Raw genomic sequence first — 22391 nt, 5'->3', positions numbered from 1 at the left:
GGGAACTACGAAGAGGGCTGCAGATTCCCCTTCCCTTTTTTTGGAGTTTGGAAGTGCCCTGATAAAGCTAAGCTGTGAAGGATGCAAGCGCTGTGGGGCCTTCTCTTAGAAGTTCTGGGTCTGTCTGACCTGGCTGCAGTTAGGTAATTACAGGTTGCAAATGGCCGGGGCATTCATATGCAAAAGCCTCTGCCACAGCCTGGGTGGGGCGGGGTCTCAAGGAATCAAAGGGCGGAGCAAGCAGCTATGGCACATCCTCAGCTCTGCCCTAAGGAGCCGGGAGTCTCAGTGTCCCTGCAACGGCTGCAAGCACCTCCGAGGGAGAGCCGCCCCCAAGATCGCCCGCTGCCAGACAGTCCAGCCTCTCCCCGTATGAGTCCTGGGTCCCCAGAGACCTCCCGGAACTGGAGTTCAGAGCAGTCGGGAGCCTGCGACTCCCTCCGGATTCAAAAAGACAGCCACGTCCTCAGGTGCCAGACCCTTTCCACATGCGCGAGCCCCCTACCTCTGCGCTTCACCTCCGCAGCTCCTCTGGCTCTCAGTGTGCTCCCCCTTCCTTCTAGTTGTGGAATTTACACTCAGCCAGCATTCCTGTAGTTCTGGATGATATCCGCTTTGTGTTTTTGAAGCATTATTCAATTGTTGTGGGAGGCAGCAATTTCCCGGTGTTTATCTATGCTGCCATCTTAGTTTCTCGATTCCCACTTTTCTTGAAAATTCAGGAGTCCCAGTGCAAAGCAAGCAAGAGGTAACTAGTAGGCAAATGGTTCTAAATGAGAGAAGACAAGACTGGTCCCATTTGAAGTGATTTGGGGTTTTCCTTGTCTGACCTTGCTCCTACCCCCCTCCGTACCCTTCCCCCTGCCATCACTACACCACCTCCCATTCTGCATGGGCAACCCCATCTGCTGACAGCTTCATGTTTAAGTCCCTAGCAGTCCTCCCCACCCACCACTGTGAAATAGGGGGGAAACGAGGATCATAACAGAAAGAAATTATTTTTGTTGTTATTGGAGTAAGAAGATAAAGAGGGAGAGGATTTATAAAATACAGTCAAAATTTAGGAACAGAATCATCTCAGATCTGAAAACTATACCACAGAATCCATTCCAAAAAACAGGTTATAAAATAGATTCTTTCTTCCTAATTATGTTTCACATCCTAACACAACCAACCACAGTCCATGTGGAACATTTGGTTCTTTGTGGAGTATGTGTGTGTGTGTGCGTGTGTGTGTCCACATGTGTGGTTTGTTTTTCTCAAGTCACCTGTTGTAAAAGAATCAAGGAGTGCCCTGGTCAGTTTTCTCAGTGGTTAGAGCATCAGCCTGCAGAGCAGAGGGTCATGAGTTCGATTCCCAGTCAAGAGCATGTACCTCGGTTGTGGGTTTGATCCCTGTCTCTTTCACATCCATATTTTTCTCCCCGCTCCTCCCTTTCTTCACTTTGTCTGAAAATTAATTTAAAAAGTATCTTCCAGTGAAGATAAAAAAAAAGAATCAAGAAGTAATGAATGAAATTTTTTCAATATTTATGCATTCTTTGGGGCAGTTTAATTACCCGCGTCTTAACGAAAATGAGAACGATTGCAGGATAAGACTTGGCTTACATTGCTCAAATAATATAATTAACTGTCTTTACTGAGCCTTTTTCATTCTGAGAAATGCTTCACAATAAAATATAATACCAGATGCTGACCTCTGGAAAGGTCCAATGTGGCCTCAGGACTAGTGTGACCAGGCCAGGCCATATGTTTGGTTTTATTAATATATCTGTCCTGAAGAGTGAAATTTTATGACTGTGTAACCCCATGAAGGGACTGAAAATTGTTTTCTACCCTCATAATCTTGACAAAATAGGAACTGGCTGTGCTTTTCATTTTTTAACCATTCCATATTGTTTATCTGCCTCCTGTAGAAGTTACAACCCAAAGGTTGAACTCTTGTGTAATTTGGTTAAAATCTTGTTTACTGAACATTCAAAAGGAATATTATGTAACGACACTTTCCTTTGCATTCCAATCTAAAAATGCATATTATTGGATCTATTCTGCAAATGGACTCTAGCTATATAAACTTATTGAGTTTCTCTCCAGTTTAAAACATAACAAACAAACAAATAAAAATAAAAAACTCTACCTGTTCCACAGCCCTAAAATTGCTTCATGAGAAAAAAAATCTTTAAAGAGCATATTCAATTTTTCATCTTCCTGTTCCTTAACCAACACAACCACAAGATAATATATAACCCGAAACCATGAAATAAAAACATTCTCAAAAAAAATAAGAAAAAAATAAACTTTGTATTAAATCATCTGGGCTCTCAGAGCATAAAGAAATTAGCTACTTGCCACCTGTGTTTAATATAGATGCCCAAAAGCAATTGTATAGTTCTCATTCCTTTTATGCTATTATTTTATCCTTTGTACCTCTTGTAATTTTAAATTCTCATTGCAATAAGAAGAAAAATTCCCAAGGAGGTTTTTGCCAGTATCTCAAAAGAAATTCTGTTGCACCCCTAGTTTTCTGTTTCATGCTCTGATACACATGGTCACATGTATTTCTCCTTCAGGAACAGAGCAGAACATTTTAGGGCTCAGATTTCTCCAAAGGAAGTAAGGTGATTTGGGCAAAACGATCATGAATACTCAAAGTCAAGATGTTGCAAATGTCAGAAACCATGGTGGGGGCTAGGCACAGAACAATGATTTAAAGGAGAGATGGGAAAGAATCATTGAAATAGAAGCCTCGAAACCTGACTTTTAAGTTTACACCTAAAGATACATGCTCAGCTTTTAGAGGCTAGTCCCAAACATTTATCATTTTCTTCTTTTTTGTTGCTTCACTCTTCTCTGACTGTTGCTTCACTCCATCTTCATCCAGTCATCTCCTCGGTCACCTGGCTAATTCTCGCCCCTGGTTTTCAATTCAATATGACTGCCTGGCAACTTTCCACCTACTCTATGCTAAGGCTATACAGCAGGGAAAGAAAGAAAATCTCTGCCCACAAGGAGCTGACATTCTAGTGGGAGGAAAAAAACAATAAACAAAGTGAATAATTAAAATACAGGCTATTAGTGGATGATATGAAGATGCTAGCAGTCAAATTTTTTTGCCCTGCAAAAATGACAACATCATTCTGTTGCCGGAAAAGGGACCTGGCCCTGAGTGGGTCTACCTAGGGCCAGCCTGTAGTGTGTAGGAAAGATGTCACAACACGAGTCCAGGTGATTTTGAGAGTATGTTCATTAAAGCTGGGGACAGTGGGACAAGGAAAGGCCTAGGATAGAAGAAACTGCAGGAGACAGCCAAGGCAGGGATGCTTCGGCTCACTGAGACATCAGAGAAAAGGGGGCCTTGAGGGCAGGTTCAGGGGGTGAGCGCAGGTGAGCTGCCACTGCTCATTGCTCCCTTGGTTGCAAGTCTCCTGGGAACCCTTGGCGTTTAGGATGCTGCCTGTGGGGGAAGAAGAGAGGGGAAGGAAAGGCACAGGGGCGCTCAAGCCCAGGGGGAGGAGTGCATGCTGGGTCCTTTGTTTTGAGGGTTTTTAATCTCTCTTGCAGGCCACATTCTTTTTTTTCCCATACTATCTTGTTTATTTGGCTGATTACACATTCAAGACTTGTTCAAGAGCATCATTAGTCACAAGATATTAGGAACCAAAGACAATGATATTACTGACAAAATACAAATATGCGCCAAAAAAACTCAAGGTGGACATTTTCCCTTTTTTTTCTTATTTATTTATTTGTTTGTTTGTTTATGTTAATCCTCTTAGCGGAGGTCTTAGGGGAGGGTTTCAGCAGAATACGCATCAGTTTCCTGCCCTGGTGTTGATCACTGGGTTTTGCTGCTCTTCTGGGAGGTGACCTTCTGTATCCGGCTGTTAATTGCTCAGCAGGTTTGTTCTGCTCTCTGCCTCAGTTTCCCCATTCTACTTGCCAAGGAATTTTCCTAGCTTCATACTATCCTGCCTCAGTATGAGTCAAACGACATATTAAATGGTGATGAATAATATTTTTTAAGTGAAGCAGGGCAGAACAGGTAGTAGGATTAATGGGGGAGCAAGGGCAAAGAGGATTACGACCCAAAATAGGGCAACCTGTCTCCAGGTGGTGTAATTATGCCAAGTATTTACATCGAGCAGGAATATAAGATACAGATCATATCAATACAGTCTTACTCACAAGCTATAAAATTAGGTTAAGAAATACATGTGGTATAAAACATTTAATTATATATGTCTAACTCTAGACCATTAATTTTTTAAAATATATTTTTACTGATTTCAGAGAAGAAGGGAGAGAGGATAGAAACATCAATGATGAGAGAGAATCATTGACCAGCTGCCTCCTGCATGCCCCCTACTGGGGATGGAGCCTGGAACCCAGGCATGTGCCCTTGACTGAAATCAAACCCAGTACCCTTCAGTCCTCAGGCTGATGCTCTATCCATTGAGCCAAACTGGCTAGGGCTAGGCCATTAATTAAAAAAAAAAAAAGAAACAAATTCTATTTTAATGAGCATAGTAGAAATACAATTTATGTTACATTTTAAATACATACTTTATCAAAGAAGAAAGTAAGAAAACAATTTCCATCTAACACCATGCTTTTTTATATTTAAATTGTTGGTGAACTTCAATGAGAGGTGAATTACTCACAAAATGTACCATTTGAGATAGCTTAATGACAAAATAAATTAATGCATGGCTTAAACATCAACACAGCAAAAATGGTATTACCACAAATTTGTACATAAATTCCATAAAACTTAGGACACTAGTTAAGATTAATTATTAATTTAACATTGAACATGGACGGAAATGACTGACCTAGCTCAATAATCTAACAGTTTCTATGTGCCTGTTCTCCAAAAGAATTCTCTAAACCAACACTGTCCAACAGAACTTTCTGCAATGATGGAAATGTACTGACTTGTCCAATAAGATAACCAGTAACCACATATGGCTAGTGAGCATTAGGAATGTGGCGAATGCAACAGAAAAATAGAATCTCAACTTTTATTTAAAGAGGCTATTGGCTACTTATCCGGATATCACAGCTCTAAGTCCTGCCTCTTATGTCATTTGTATAGTCTTCCATTCAGCTGGTTTCCCAATGTAGACAATTTAGGCTTTAGTTCTCACTCTAGATCTACATCTCTGTCCTTCTGGCCTCAAATTTTCTTCCTGAGCTGGTGCATAGCTAGATGATTTCAGCAAAGCTGCTGGCCACTGCTGCTCAGCTCACAAACACTGGCTGGCAGAGCACTGGTCTCTTTCCACTTGTCCATGATGAGAAGTGGGATACAAATGCTTTTTTTAAAAAGTGAACAGACAATCAAAAATCCTGTAAGACTTATTAGACACTAGACTTACCCAAAGGGAAGAGATTAAATCCAGTGATTAAACAAAAGCCACTTCTAAACCTAAAATTCTGTTATTCCAAACCCCAAATTCCAGGTAGACAGGCAAATGACAATTTCCGAAATTAAATGGTCCTTACCGAATAATCCCAGTACCCTAAACCTCACAGAAATCAACTCCCAACTCAAAGCATCCCAAAGGCATTATTAAGAATAACAGACACAGCCAATCCTCTGAGTCATTGAGCAAAAGGGTAGCTTTCTCTTAAGAAGGAATTTTTAATACTAAAAGTATTATTTTCACAATTTGTTGTCATTCATAGAAACTTAGGTCACAGGTATTTTTATACAAAATAGTGGAGTAGGTCTTGCCCTCCATATTACATTCTCAAATCTGTTCTGACTTCAATTTCAAATGGATATCCACTTCCTGTTACTTGCCAGACTTAATACTTACAGTAGATATCATATTAATAGATATAACAGATCTTATATTAATAGATGTACTAGTTTTAAATGTATTATTTAACTGATATAGGAAGATGAAGTAAAATACAGTAAGAAAACAAAACTTCACAGAAGGATAACAAGGTAGATTCAATGGGTATCGGACAAAAGTGAGTGCAGCTCAACAAAGACTTACTGGTTTAGCACGACATCAAGAATAAATGATGTTCCAAAGGCATCGACCTGGAAGCTTGCCTGGTTAACATGAGTCAACTGCAATATTAAAAAGATAAAAGGTATTTATTACTCAGCATAGTGATCAGATGATAAGCATTTCTTAGATCATTTTTTAAAAAATGTATGGTATCCTAATTTGGAAAACAACAATTCAACATGGACATCAAATAAAAACAAAGTAAAATGTGCACCTTCTTAGAAGCCAAGCATTCACCAGTCTGAAGTAAAGTACCACCTAACCAAGGAGGGTCAGTGCCCTATCTTTCCACTTTATCTCAAGTAGCTACACATTTCATTTCCAAGAAGACCGAACTTTCTTCAGTTTATTCTATATTAAATGACTGGCTCCTTTAAAATTAAGCCTTGTACATTAAAAAATAGAGCAAAATATGTTCAAGAGTAAGATAATATGGTGAATATGATCTAAAAATACTTTTTATCCTGTCACAAATACAAACTTTAAAAATATTTCAGTTCTAATTATCCGGGGGGGGGGGGGGGGGGGGGCAATTAGCAAGAGGAAAAAGACAGACTCTCCAATCCAGGACCCCTCGGGGGATGTCCTGGGGGGGGGGGGGGGGGGCGGAGGGACATTATCCAGAGGAATAAATAATTAATTAATTAAAATTCTTTCCATTCTAATTAAGCAAGCATAATTTCATAGAGGTTTCCCTGTCTTCCTAAGAGCAAAACTGAACCTCTGTACATCTACTGCAAATATCGCCTATCAAAATTTTCTTAGAAAAGTGAAATCACTATTTCCAACACCATGCTTGGAACTCCCAGAGAAAATCATAAGGGATTCTAAACTAAACAATATAGAGAGTTACCAAGAACATAATTTCAACATGTTGAATAATCATGTGCATTAACTGAAAAGAGGGAGGAAGCAAAACTGCTCCTTCTGTTTGACTCCCCAAAGACTAAGAATACCTATATCTTAGTAGGACTACGAATTTTTGAAATTTTTATTTGTATGTTTCTATAGTATCCAAAATTCCTAAAATAAAGATGTATAATTCCTGCAGTGAGAAAAAGCAAACACTATTTTAGAGAGAAAAACCATCTGAGCAACTGCACTCATGTAGCACATGAAACAGATGGTGAACCAGTGCATCATAGGAAGGGGCATCCCAGGATTCTGTGAGGCATGAAGGGCACCTGAACCACCCCTGGGATTTTCACACACAGTGAGCTTATGGCACTAGGTGAAAGGAGAGCACTTAATGATAATAAAGCTTTACGAAAAGAAATGGTAACTCTTCTGTTTCAAATTATTTAAAAGTAATAAGGGGTGGAACAATGCAATAGCTCAATTTCAAACATATTCCAATCCTCATGAAACCCCAAGGATGAAGAACTATCTGGTTACCTTTCAGCCTCATTAACTAGATTAACCCTTCCTTCTTCCCAATCACACTGAGCTATCATCAAACTCTCACCTCTTTTTTATTTTTATGGCCATTCTTGGAGCCACACCTTATTCTCTATTTCCACATCTGCCTCCAGAGATCATATCTTCCTTGCTCTTTTTAAAATTAACTCCTTACCAAAATCCCAAATGTAAGCCCCAGAAGATTCAATTACAAACCTTCTCTCCCTGAATATCAAGATCTTCCACAGTCACCTCCCCCACCCCAGATATAATGGCACCCAAGTTCCCAAGAATCCACCCACACTGCCCCCACACACTGTTCTCCTTTCTGCTCTTTAATTCCACAAGCGAGGTATGTTCCAACTTTTTATGTGACTTTCACTCATCGCTTCCGCTGAGTGCTTTTCTGAACCAGGCCCTGATCTCTCCCAATATCATTTCCCGAAATGGCCCTCTCCATCCTTCTAGACTTTGATCAAGTTCCTCCTTGTATTAGTCTGCCAAGGGCTACCATAGCAGAGGGCCAAAGACTAGGAGGCTTACACAACAGAAATTTTCATTCTCAGAGTCCTGGAGGCTGTGATAACCTGGTTATTAATTAACAGGAAAGGAGGAAAGGGAAGACTAGGTATAGGCAGGGCATTTGTGCAGCTTTGTCAAAAAGCTGCATTTAACACTCTCCAAATCTGTTCCCCACTAATCGATGGGGGTAGGGACTGGACAAAGGCAGTTTAGATGCATGCCCAGTAAGGTCTGAGTGACATGAGAAGATGCCTACCTGTCTGCTCATCAATCACACCTGAAAGCCAGTCAGTGGCCAAGATGGGTGTGATCACTGCAAGAGTGCAAACCTGAGTATTTAAACTTCCAAACAACGAAGTTCTCTCTCTCTCTCCTCTCGCTCTCTTGTGCACTGGGCTCCTGACTCCCCTGTGGCAGGAGGGTGTGCTCCCCTGTGGCCACATGGCACAGGGCCGTGTCAGACTCCACACATGGACTAGTAGACTTAGCTTGGATGCTGAGCCACACTCGCTGCAACATGGAACGGAAGCTCTGGACACTGGCCTTGTTTCTGGCTCTGCTGGAACCTCAGCTGCACCTTTTCCAAGACTGGCTTAAGGGGCAGGAGACTTTAAGGGAAACTGAGAAATGTAACTTTAGGCAAATAAAGCCTGTTTCCACACATTTTCTAAGATGTCACAAGAACCTCACTCCCACGAGTGACAGGGAAGTTTAATTCTCTGGTAACAGCGAGAAGTCCAAGAGTAAAGTGTTGTCCTGAGGCCCCTCTCCTTGGCTTGCAGACAGCCACCTTCCAACTGGGTCCTCACATGACCTTTGCTCTATGTGTGTGCACCCCTGGCATAACTATCGTTTTCTCTTCTCTTCTCTCTCTCTCTCTCTCTCTCTCTCTCTCTCTGTGTGTGTGTGTGTGTGTGTGTGTGTGTGTGTGTGTGTGCCCGGGCGCACGCGCGTCTGTTCTTGTAAGGCAGCGGCTCTCAACCTGTGGGTCGCCAACCTCTGGGTCGCGACCCCTTTGGGGGTCGAACGACCCTTTCACAGGGGTCACCTAAGACCATTGGAAAACACAGATATAATTACATATTGTTTTTGTGATTAATCACTATGCTTTAATTATGTTCAATTTGTAACAATGAAAATACATCCTGCATATCAGATATTTACATGACGATTCATAACAGTAGCAAAATTACAGTTATGAAGTAGCAACGAAAATAATTTTATGGTTGGGGTCACCACAACATGAGGAACTGTATTAAAGGGTCACGGCATGAGGAAGGTTGAGAACCACTGTAAGGGCACCAGTCACATTGGATTAAGGCCCACACTTGTGACCTGAAGAAAAGGCTGCATGCCAAGGAATGCTGTAAGCCTCTATAAACTGGAAAAAGCAAGGAACGATTCTCTCCTGGAGCCTCTGGAAGGAGCACAGCCTTGCCAAGACTTTCATCTTAGCCTTTAAGATCCATTTTGGGCTTTTGATCTCCAGAACTTTAAGACAATTATTTTTTGTTGGTTTATTGACAGCATGTTTAACTGCTACTTGCCCTTAATTACCTCTTTAAAAGCTCTATCTCCATATACAGTCACCTTAGAGGTTAGGGCTTTGACATATACTTTTTAGAAGGGACCCAGTTCAGCCCAAACACTCCTCTTCCACAAGGTCGTCCCAGTGTCTTCCCACCTCTGTCTTCCCTCCTCCTCAGTACGGTTCAGTTTGATATCAGGGCCTCAGGACTGACCAGCATCGGGTATTCAATAAGTATTTCCTGACTAATTGATTTGAGTGTTTGCTGTATCAATCACCTGGATGCATAAATGAACAACAATTGAACAGCTATCAATTACTTGCATATAAAATGCAGTCCTTCCATCAGGTTGTTCCTAATGTCATGTCAATGGACAATGCCTTCCCTTTAGTAAGAAAGCTCTTTGAGTTTCCTGAAGTGCCATGTTTTGGGAATAGACCGAGGAAAGCTCTTATGTATTTTGCTTACCAGCATTGATGTCCCAACTAAAATGAGCCTCTCACTCTCTCCTCCATTTTTTCTCTGAATGTATTACGGTGAACAGGGCAGAGGCCACATGGTATTCATCATGGTCTCAGGATTATAGCTTGGATCAGGATAACGTTACCATCCCTTTTCAGCAAGATAGTTACTGTTTGCATTAATTCTGTCTAATTCTTATATTTTTCTTAGGTTACATCTGGTCTTTTATTTCATTGATTTCACCCATGCATAGCCTAAGGAGAAATCCATTACTAAACTCAAAAGAAAATCTATTGACAGCAAGTTTAATTGCTGTTTAGTAAAAAAAAAAAATTTGCATTATTGATAGGAATAGGAATAGGAGTGTATTAATATAGTTTTCATGTAAAAAAGGCTTCCTTAGACTGTATTCAGATTGATTCAGTCAACAAACATATTCTGAGAGTCTCTCATATTTACTACTTTAGGTTATCTGAAATAATAAATTAAATAGAGTTACCCCAAATTCATGCAGTACTAACAATCTAGCTTATTATTCAACACTACTGAAGTGAGCCAGGACGGCCATCAGAAAGTTCATCTTAGACTGGGCCTTTTAAATGTAAAGGAAAAGAAAATGAAGGTTTGAGAAGATAGAACTTGTATAATATCAGGATTTTCCTTTGGGGAGAGATGCCTAACATATATAGCCAAAGAAAAATTCTAATATTTATTAACTTTAACTTGAAGATTAAAAGCTAAATGTCTCTCAGAAATATTTGAAAAATATAAATTGAAATGCAGTCTTTCAAATTACTACATAGGCATGATTTGTTATTTTAAAACTATTCATCAAACACTTTCGTATCATATCATCATAGTGAGAGAACCCCTAGAATGCATATGATACAACAGCCTTATTTTATAAATAGGGAAACAGAGGGAAGGAAGTGCAGGCCAATGTCCTTCCAAGGTCACACTCCTTGGAAGCAGAGCAGGCATTTCGTCTCCTGGCAGGCCGTTTCTCATGCTTCATCCTTGCTTCTGTTCTGCAGCTCAGAGGAGCTTGCAGGTTTCTTAGAGTCATGAACATGCATTTTAAAGCGCATAAAAAAATTAAACAATGAAAGCAATCTTTAGAACTCTGTTTTTATATAAAAAAAATCAATATTGTCACCACATCTGACACATGTTCTAAGGCCAATTTTATTACCACCTTAGAAATAATGGTTTAAAATATAAATGCAAATCTATTTTTAAAGGAAAAAAACTGCATGTTTATGATAAAATGTGTGTGCATTTGTACATTTTAAGGATTTGGACAAGCAGTGAGATAGACATTTATAAAAGCCATGAAACAAAAGATTGAGGGGGGGAAATGCAAAAGTATAAAATAACCAGATGGCAAGCAAACTTAATAAATCAATACAATTGCATAAGGATAAATTTTAATTTCAAATTTCAAAGATGAATCATAGAAATCTAGGACCAGAAGGATCTGATATGATCTCCAGATTGAGGCCTGTTTATTATTCATGGCAATAGCTGAAATCTAACTGCGAAGTTAATATAAGCCCCCTGCTCCTTATGTATTTTGCTTCTTGGCAGCCAGTCTTTTTCTCCTCCCATCTCCTAGGACCAATCAGCTGGGGCCAACCTACATACCCCAAAGAACAAATACAAGTGAACTTTTCAAGACTGCCTTATTCATAACCACTTTTTAAAGCAAAGGTGACACTAAAACTTTCATGGCAGAATCAGAACTTTGACACAAGCAGAAAGATAAGGTAATTTGGGTTTTAATTAAGCCCAATTTGAATAATGAACCAATGAATACTAGTGGGTGGGAGTATTGCCAGTCAAATTGTATTGTGCAACACAGTAACTGGGAAAGTAATGAACATTATTAAAAAGAAGTCTATAATGAAAGTAACAGAATCTTTAGCTATTCTGCATTCTAAATATTCTTTACCAGGTGATTACTTCAAGTCAGTTATTTTTTTTTAATCCTCACCTGAGGATATTTTTCCATTGATTTTTAGAAAGAGTAGAAGGGAAAGGGAGAGAAAGAAACATCAATGTGAGAAAGACACATCGATTGGTTGTCTCCCACACTCTCCCCAACCGGGCCAAGGATCAAGCCTGCAAATGAGGTATGTGCCCTTGACCAGAATCCTTCAGTTCGAGGGCCAATGCTCTATCCACTGAGCCAATCCGGTCAGGGCTACTTCAACTTGTTTTTTTAAAAAAAAAAAAAATACAAGTATTATTCCTGATGTCTAATATTGAGTTCAATTAAAAATAATAATATGCCAATAATCACTAATATATATTATCCCTCTTTTTCTACATAAGAAAATTAATAAGAAAATCAGTGTTTTTCTATTCATATGTCTATATCTATGGTTTCATGTTAAATATCCCTCCCCTTTCCACCTGGTCAAGTCAATCATGTCTATAGTTTTCATAAGGTGCATCATATATTGCATTAATTTATACATTATCTTTAACCAAACTATTCATAAAATCCAACCTTCTGCATTTAGTACCATAAGAACGAAACAGTCTGACAGCAGGACATTTTTAAATGAAGTGAAATAAAACAGAACAAAAAAGCACAGTCTTTAAAAGTCAGACAGAGCTGCATTTGAATTCTGGGTCTGCCATTTATTAATGGAACAAATTAGGGAAAACTGTTTAATGTCTCAAAACCAAAGTCTCCAAAAGAACAAACATAACAATACACAGTTTGTGGATTTATTGGCATAACTGAAGTACAAGTTACAATCCATTCAACCTTTGTGAAGTGCAGACCATACCTCAGTGGAAATATACCAGGCTCTGGGCATATAAAGAAGAGTCAAACATGGTCCCTTAGCCAGGAAACCCACCGTCCAAAAGGGAAGCTGCTGAACAAGTAACAGAATATCTTAAAGTCCAATAATAGATATACATACGAGGTACGACAGCAGCCCGCTGACTGTAGGGTGACGGAGTGGAGGGGGTGCCGCTCAGACAAAAATGAAGAAGAAAGCACTCCAGGCAAAAGGACCAACAAAGGCACAAAGATGGGAACTGTTCAGCACATCCAGGGAACTGTAAGAAATGCTGTATTCCTGAGGCAGAAAGTGTAAGGCATCTACTGTTGGAAAACAGGCTGGAACTACAGATGCCAAATAACTTCTAAACCAGTGGTTCTCAATTCTGGCTGCACATTAGACTTGCTAGGGAAGCTTGTTAAGAAATACCAATGCTTGGGCCCCAAATTTAAAGGTTCTGATTCTTTTAGTCTGGGGTTGATCTCGGGTATCAATTTTTTTTAAGAGCTACCCATGTGATTCTGAGGGTGGCTAAGGGTTGAGAACCACTGTTATAAACCAATGTAAGAGATGTACTCTTTAGCCTGAAAATAACAGGAAATGGGTGGATGAAAAGGCCTTTGAGATCATAGATGTCCAATAACCAACAGCTCCCTTCCTTTACTCTCACAACTTATGACAAAACATGTTTAACTATGAAAACCAGTATCTACTGACTAAATTCTCACATATTTCTTGCAAGCAAAGTCTATGTTCTTTTGACAATTTTACTGCCTGAGTTTTGTTGTTGAGTTCAATCAAATGAATAAAAGTTTTACAAGTTAAAAAAAAAAAATTTAAAGGAAGGGAAGGGTAAGAGAAAGCCAGAAAGGAAGAAAAGGAATTCCATCTGGTGGCCTCCCCAGATAAATTAAATGAGGTCTCCAGTTTTCCAGAAACATCTCTACAAGCACAGTAGACTCTCCACACATGTTTTTTTCTAAATGGGGGTTGGGGAGGAAGGAGCAATAGATTGAAATTCCAGGATATTTTTTTTAAAAGAGCCACCCATATGAGTCTAACATATAACCAATTCCCATGGAATTCTCCTTTGGTTGAACTAGCTCTCTAATTCAAATTCCAGTGCTTGATATTGACTTTATTTGATGTAAAAAAATTTTTACAATTGATGTAAACATGTCCAGTTGCTGTGAGCATGCCCTTGTTTGGGGATGTATTACTCCAGTACAGAGATTATGTCATGCAGCTCTCACTGCCTAGGAACCCTTGGGTAAAGCCATATGTTACACACACACACACACACACACACACACACACACACAAGAAGGGCTTTCCTTGTTAGGATGAGTCCTTGAGAGGCATTCCCTGAATTCGTTTTGCTGAGTTTCCAGTTCTGATGGTGTTGAAAGCCCATGATTCTGATTCCCTGGTAGTTGAGGGCCCTTCTTTCCAGTGGCCCCCGCTCCAAAAGCTGAAGGCAGAAAGACTATCTGACACTGGCACCAGCTCGGATTTTCTCCCCTCCATTCAGGAAGTCAGGCAGCCTCATTACCTATTTATGCTCCAGCTATCTTCTGACAAATCAGTCTCTCCATCATCTTGGCCATTAACCTTCCATTACTAGGCCTTCAATTTAAGGACTGAACAAGAAAGCGCTTACTCACATAATCCTGAAAGTTAAAGCCTTTAAGATCTTTAGTAGCCTGAGAACAATACAATATGTAGTCATATTGAGCTGTAATTAAATCTGAGTGCAAGGAATCCCAATATTTGGATGCAACAACATCGGCAGACACAATCCCTCAGATGAATCAGCTCTGGGAAACGGATACTCTTCCTTAATGCAAGAAAGGCTTAGGAGAAAGATGAGACCTTTTCCTGGCCCCGCTATTGACTTGATATATGATTTAGAGTGAAGTTACTAAAACTTACTATGGGCTTCATCTTGTCATCCCCTATATGTAAACTGAAAATAGCATTAAGTATAGAATACTATGAGAAAAAGACTTTAAAATTGTCTGTGGTCAAAAGAATATGTGAAGTTTTGTTGCAAAGAATAATGTAACTATTGAAAGCGAAATATAGGACAGGTAAAAAGAGCGGGGTGGGGAGGAAGGAGTAAGCAGTTTAGCTATTACATTCTCAAATGAATAACTACTCATTTCAGCTCTAAATCAGATAATTTTAAAAGCACTCATGGAAATCAGGATTGTCTCTGCCAGCTGGGTCACAGTCTCTCCTGGAGGCAACATCAAAAGTAGGTCAAGTCCAAGGAATAAAAATAAGAATGGCGTGTTCTTCACATTAAGATTCACTTCACCCAGTTCTGTTATGTCAATGGATTTTTATTTGATTGCTTAATTTCATCTTCCGTATATAAATATTACAGGCATCTGACAGTTAAGGCTCACTGCCACTAAAGGGCCAGCTCCAAGTGTTTGAAGAAAAAAAATTCAGAAATATCGCTGAGTAAAATCCCATAATGAACAGTTGGTACACAAGAATTCCATCGAATTTTCTTTGGGAAATAAATTTGCATGGGTAAAAAGGCTTTTTCTCTCCTAGAGTAAAGACTAAAACTACGTAATTCTAGAAGACTTTCTGCTCACACATATACAATACATATACATACACATGTAGATATACAGACACATACATACTAAACTTTTAAAAAGGACCAGATTTGGTATTATGCTAAGTGAAATAAGCCAGTCAGAGCAAGACAAGTATCACATGATCTCACGCATATGTGAAAGCTAATGAACAAAATAAACTGATGAACAAAACAGATCCAGAGACATAGAAGCATGGAGCAGACTGTTGAATCTCAGAGGGAAAGCGGGGATGGGTGGGTAGGTGGTGGGAAGAGATCAACCAAAGAACTTGTATGCATATATGCATAACCCATGGACACAGACAATAGTGTGGTGAAGGCCTGGGGTGAGAGTTTGCGGTGGAGGGGCTCAATGAGGAAAAAGAGGAGCAAAGCTCCTGGTAGAAAGAAAAGAAAGAAAATGAAGGAAGGGAGGGAGGGAGGGAGGGAGGGAAAAGAAGGGAAGGGAATGGAAGGGAAAAGAAGGGAAGGGAAGGGAAGGGGAGGGAAGGGAAGGGAAGGAAAGGGAAGGAAGAACCAGCAGTAAGTCTCTAACATCAAGGATTTTCAAAACATGTTTTTTCACCTCTAACTTAACAGTCACCTACCAAAGGCATTCATTATTGGGACATAAAATAAGAGCATTCCAGACACACGAACCCCAGCAAAAATATTTCTTTTTTGTTGTTGCTGCTTTGTTTCCCAATTAGCTAAAATTAAAAAAAAAAATTGATAGAAAGAACACACACAGACAACACCCAGATCCAAAGTATCCCCCATCTTCTAAACTGTTTTTCTACCTCATTGAAATTTTAAGAGATCAACTAATGAACTTGTATGCATATATGCATAACCCATGGACACAGACAATAGTGTGGTGAAGGCCTGGGGTGAGAGTTTGCGGTGGAGGGGCTCAATGAGGAAAAAGAGGAGAAATCTGTAATATTTTCAACAATAAAGTTTTTTTAAAAAAAAAAAAAAAGAACCAGATTTGCTCTATCTCAATTGCCCAAAAGTTTTCCAAGAACACAGTCAAACAAAAATTCTGCAAGAGCAAAGCTCCTGGTAGAAAGAAAAGAAAGAAAATGAAGGAAGGGAGGGAGGGCGGGAGAGGGCACAGAGAAAGAACTTCTAATAACAACTTCAGGGAAACTAAGAGCAAAAGGGACATGCACAATTACCTATCAATATGGGTCTTACCTATGGATAGTGTATTCTAATGCCTCTTTTTTACCATGTAAATGAATGAGCCTCAATCACCTCAGATTTTAATGTATTTGTATACTTTGGCTATATTGGGACATAAAATAAGAGCATTCCAGACACACGAACCCCAGCAAAAATATTTCTTTTTTGTTGTTGCTGCTTTGTTTCCCAATTAGCTAAAATTAAAAAAAAAAAATTGATAGAAAGAACACACACAGACAACACCCAGATCCAAAGTATCACCCACCACCACCACCACCCTTAGGAAATCAAAGAGCTGAGACTTGACCCGATTCAATCAGCACGGGAATTCTTTCAGAAAGGAAGGGTCCCTTGTCCACAAAGACCTGGTGCTGAAGCCCCATATCACATTTCACCATAAGTGATCAAATTCCAAAGCCCTCCAATGGAAACCGGCCGCCAGCACTTCCATACACCCGCCCATCCTTCCTAACCCCTTAAGTTCCACCTGAGCCCTCGATTAGGAGATAGATCTGAACCTTGCCTCCTTTCTCTACTGAGGAAAGCCTTTTCTTTTCTCAAAAGCCGATGTCATAGTATTGGTTTCTATGTGTCAGGCAGCAAGCCCTTGCTTGGTAACAAGAGTAATGAAAGAAACTCTAAAATTTACTTTTACTCACACCTCTATTACTTATTGGCGCTAGTCATGATTAGCTCCTGCAATAAATAGACCAGCCTTGTCACCTAGTCCTTACCACCAAACACTTTCCCTAGTAAAGGGGAGTGCTTTTTAAAAATACACTGGCTGTAAATAATCTCTGGAAGCAGGAACTCCTAAGAGCTATTATTATTAGGAGAGACAGAAAAATTCAACAAATCAAATCACATTATATATTATACATCCAATAGTGCTTGCACGTAAATGTGTGTACGCACAAATATGTATGCATTACAGCAGAGAAAGCTTGTCGCCGACTATAACCTGGAAAGTAACTGCTTCTTTAAACAAGCTAACTCTGTAGCACTAGTGATTCCAACTCGGAAAAGCCTGAATTGAAGGAATAACTGCAGCCCTAAGTCGGAGATAAGACACAGGTCATTACTAAAGTGTCTTCTAGACCTGGGACAAGCTAATAGGATCTGGTGAATGTCAAGTCAGAATCAAATGTAGACTATCCCTGAACCCTGAAATATATCTCCATCAAAGAAAAAAAACAACATAACTTTGGAGATTTCTAATTATTTTTGTGACTTTGTGTCTGAATGTAAAAAGAAAAGAAAATCCTTAGTCCCACCACTCTTTTCTTCACTGACACGAACTCAGCTCTTGATAGAAACAATTTCATGTAAAAGGCTGATGGAAAGGATAAGCAAATAGAATCTGTGGCCTCCTGGGCAGGGTGGGAGCCACTAGCTAACTTAAAACCATTCATTCCTCCCTCTGCTTAAATTCTTGGCTTTAACAAAAGAGCGTGCATGTGGGGCACTAAATTGTTCTCAGTGTTCCAGACATGACCCAGGTTTCTGTGTTGTTGATGTGTTTTGATATAAAACTGAATAAACCAAACTCTCTTGGTGTTGCCTCTGTGGGGGGTGGGGTCAAATTAGAGCATTTTAATGAGGCCTCCATGCTTCTCACACGCTGGGTTAAAGAAAGGATTCCTAAAAGACATCCTGCTTCTCTTTTATAAAGGACAAAGGCTGGGCACAGTTACTCTTTCTGTCCATTTTATGATAGTTCCTTACTTCTTGTTGCTCTGAAGCAAATGAATATTTTGAAGTGACGTAGAGTTCACATTTCAATTACTTTAGCAAATGATACCCTGGGAGAATTTATTCTCTCCTGAGAAGTGTGTAGGTAGTTGCTCTGAACTACCCGCACTGAGTTTCTGGGAAGCTGCCTCCTGGCAAGGAGTCCTGACTAAAACACTCCCGTGATCAGCATCCTCAGCAAACTGCCACCAAGCCGTCCTCTTTGTCCTTGTCTGGCCTCCCCTGCGTGCTCGACCATCTCCGTTATACCACACGTCCCAAGGCCCCTACCACGTGCACAGGACTCCACGGCAACCATACCTGCTGCTGGGAAAGACTCAGTAGTGCCCACACATATTTACTGTCCAGAAACACAAGTTACCACTATGCCAGACAGTAATATAATCCCGTGCTACACTCTTGTCCTAAAGGAGCTTTCCCTCCTTTAGGGAAGCAGTTGAGACTGTGAGCAGTTACTTATTAAAAGCTGCAGAGGGTAGTAAGACTCCAGATTCTAGAGCCAAATTTCCTGTTTCAAATTCTACCCCTATCTTTTCCCAAACTGAATGATCTTGGGTAGGTTATTAATCTCCCTGTGCCTCAGTTTTCCCACTTAGTAAATGGAACAATAGTACCAACCTCTGAGGATCGCTGGGAAGACTGAATACATGTAAAGTAGGCTATTTATTATTGAGCAGCAAAAGTCAGAGCATGTGTGAACAGAATTTGGTGTTACATCCAGAAGTCAGAATTGTTCTTGCTTACCACTTTTCACCTCCTGATGACAATTCCTTTCACTATCTCTTGGAGGTCCATGCCTCACAGCTACACCACCCTCCAGTCTCAATTCTGCACCAAGTGCCTCCATATTCCCAACACTTAGCACTTGGTTGGTACAAAATATATGCTCACTTACAAATGTGAAACAAACCTGGCAGCTGTTACCTCACAATAATATGAACAAAAGTTATTTTGCAAATTGTAATATCCAAAAATTGGAAATAGTTCTCAAGAATATAACCATAATGAAGGTTGCTTTCTTTGTGAGTTCTCTGGTAGTTATAGGCACTATCTTTGTTAGACAGAGAGTATAATCATTACCAGCATATGCATTTCACTGACTCTCCCTAAAAAATTCTAACCTACCCCAACCGGTTTGGCTCAATGGTTGAGCATCCACCTATGAACCAGGAGGTCACAGGTCCCGGCACATGCCTGCTTTACGGGATGTGGCTTAGTAGTTGAGCACCAAACCATGAACCAAGAGGTCACTGGTTTAATCGACAGTCAGGGTACCTGCCAGGGTTTCGGGCTCCATCCCCACCGCAAGGTGTGCAGGAGCAGCCGGCTGATGTTTCTCTCTCTCTCTCTCTCTCTCTCTCTCTCTCTCTCTTTCTCTCTCTCTCTCTCTCTTTCTCTTTCACTCCTTTCCTCTCTGAAATCAATTTTTTTTAAAAAAGAAAAAATTCTACCCTGTGTTCCGGTGCTCATTGTATTCAACCAACATTGTTAGTGAGTTTGGTAGTCATTTGACTATGTAACTTGAAATATGTAATATTCTATAGGTCAGATAGAAAAGGTTAGAACTTTGACCTTTGGGAACCTCAATGATTCATTTCCCACCTATGAGGAAACAAACATCTATTCAAAACCATCTTGAAAAAATGATTGTTGAGCCTATTTAATAAGCTCTTGAGACAGTTTGTCGACCTGTATTTGAAGTCTGTCCTAATCATCTTATTTTCCCTCTTAAATAGCTAACAAAACTTTCTTAATGCGATGTAGGCCTATTTGCTCCATTTGTGAAACAGGATATGTTCAAAGATGACTTGGAAGAACTCCTTTCATCTGTTAGGCACAGTAACAATGACTTGCTTCTTTGTAAACTTTATGGCAGGTCAGCACTAAAATTATCTACCAACCACCTAGGATAATACATCCTGCCGACAGAGTGATCCAAAGCCGTGTATGTACTAAACATAAAAGAGAAAGACATTTAAGTGGGCAGGAGTAATTCTGTGTTGCAAAGAAGAATCCAAATGCATTACATCGTATGGAGTTGGTGGGGATGAATTACATTCAGCCACCACAGTGAAAATTTGTACGGTCTTCTTTAATGAGATATCACAACCCTTTGAGAACACAAAGGAAACTGAAAATACTGGCAGAGGGTCCTGACTGGTTTGGCTCAGTGGATAGAGCGTCGGCCTACGGACTCAAGGGTCCCAGGTTCAATTCCGGTCAAGGGCATGTACCTTGGTTGCGGGCACGTACCCAGTGGAGATTGTGCAGGAAGTGGCTGATTGATGTTTCTAACTCTCTATCCCTCTCCCTTCCTCTCTGTAAAAAATTAATAAAACATATTAAAAAAAGGAAGACAATACTGCCAGAGGTATGGATAATTCCAAGTATCCACCCCCCACCCCCAGCATATAGTTTTCAATGAAACCTTCAGTCACCCATCTTCTTTGTTACTCATTCTTAATAAACAAGCTCTAGCCTTGGGTCAGGCCATTTTACTGGCTATTCTCTCATCCTGCAATGCTCTTCCTCAGATATCTGCCTGGTTCACTTCCCACTTCTTTCAAGGATTTTCCCAATGTCGCCTTCTCTGTGAAACTTAATGAACCACCCTATTAAATACAACCTATGTGCCCTACATCCCCCTTGTACTCCCAATGACCATTACCATGCTATATATTTTTTCCTTTCTTTCCATAGCATTTACCACCTTCTAATATGCTATGTAATTTATCATGTATTATGTTTTTGTCTACCTGCTAGAACATTAAGTGCTATGAAGAACAAAATTTGGGAATTTTTTTTTCACTCATATATCCCAAGGACCCAGGATAGTGCATGAAAATAGTAGTAAGCCCTTAAGAAATATTTTTTGAATGAAATTTTTAAATGTCAATGCACAGCCCAGCCACAGGTCAACATTCAATTCCTGGCAGGCACATGCCCAGGTTGCGGGTTCCAACCCCAAGAGAGGGAGTGCAGGAGGCAGCCGATCTATGATTCTCTCTTATCATTAATCTATCTTTCTTTCTTTCTTACTCTCTCTCTCTCTTTCTTTCTTTCTTACTCTCTCTCTCTCTTTCTTTCTTTCTTACTCTCTCTCTCTCTTTCTTTCTTTCTTACTCTCTCTCTCTCTTTCTTTCTTTCTTACTCTCTCTCTCTCTTTTCTCTCTTCCTTTCTGAAGTCAATTAAAATATATATTGTTTAAAAAACTTTAAATGTCAGATCACAACTCAAATCACAGGAAATAAATTCCAACACACACACACACACACACACACACACACACACAATGTTAGTGTCACCCAAAACGGTTAGTGAGCCTTCATCTGAAAAATAAAAGAACCAATGAAAAAATTCTTATTGCAAAACTGTCAAGTTTAAACTTCTTAAGAAAAGGTACAAGAATCAAAGTCCATTAAATATTTGCAATCTTCTCGGTTCCCTCATTACTCAAAGATAGGACGACAAAACGAGAAATCAAGAACCTTTAGTTCTAGTGAAAACACACTGCAGAGTACAGGAGCTATAAAAAGGCATGATTAATAGCTCAAGCATAACTAAAATACCCAACTGTACAAGGGCCAGAAGGTGCAGAGACCAGTACAGCTTTTTCGAGTGAAATATGAGGACCACACTGACCCATTGGCCCTATGGAGATGGGATGTTCTGCAAAGACCTCCACACAGACACCCCACTACCACCCCAGCAACAATAATATCTTCACTTGGAGCTCCTTTTTCCTCAACACTTTCTGCAGTGAACATCTGATACTAAAATAAAAGCAGACGGATGTCTTCTAACCTAATTATTTCTTGAGAAAGAGAAATAACACAAACAATTAATTTTGGAATAACAGATTTTGGAAAGACTGTTTGTTGAAAAGTGTTGGAGATTCAGGAACACATGCTTGATTGATTAAGTGTTGAAATATTTATTAAATATGGGAATTCACTGCAAGAAAATGGAAGTTCTTCTGTTGAGCCAAAGGCTAAATCGGAACGCTGGGCCCAGAGTTGTCTCAGCAAGACACTGAGCAAAGGAACTTACGATCACAGCTAGTTTACAATGGGACCAAAACAGCAGAATGGTAAAAAATGAAGATCAAAACAAAGGGAAAGA

General features: G+C 39.9%; 1 protein-coding gene across 11 annotated transcripts in view; it reads right to left on the bottom strand.

Moving 5' to 3' along the window:
* Positions 1 to 22391, bottom strand: part of ADAM22 (ADAM metallopeptidase domain 22) — a 175056-nt gene that overhangs the window by 130415 nt on the left and 22250 nt on the right. For all 11 annotated transcript variants that reach the window (XM_015558317.1, XM_015558318.1, XM_015558319.1 and 8 more), the window contains exon 3: positions 6009 to 6085. In XM_015558317.1, coding sequence (XP_015413803.1) covers positions 6009 to 6085 — 77 coding nt within the window. The remainder of the gene's footprint in view (positions 1 to 6008; positions 6086 to 22391) is intronic.

The sequence above is a fragment of the Myotis davidii genome, unplaced genomic scaffold, assembly GCF_000327345.1.
Source record: "Myotis davidii unplaced genomic scaffold, ASM32734v1 scaffold187, whole genome shotgun sequence".
NCBI classification, from domain to species: domain Eukaryota; kingdom Metazoa; phylum Chordata; class Mammalia; order Chiroptera; family Vespertilionidae; genus Myotis; species Myotis davidii.
The sequence above is the reverse complement of the archived record's forward strand: the minus strand, read 5'-3'. Positions and strand labels throughout refer to the sequence as shown.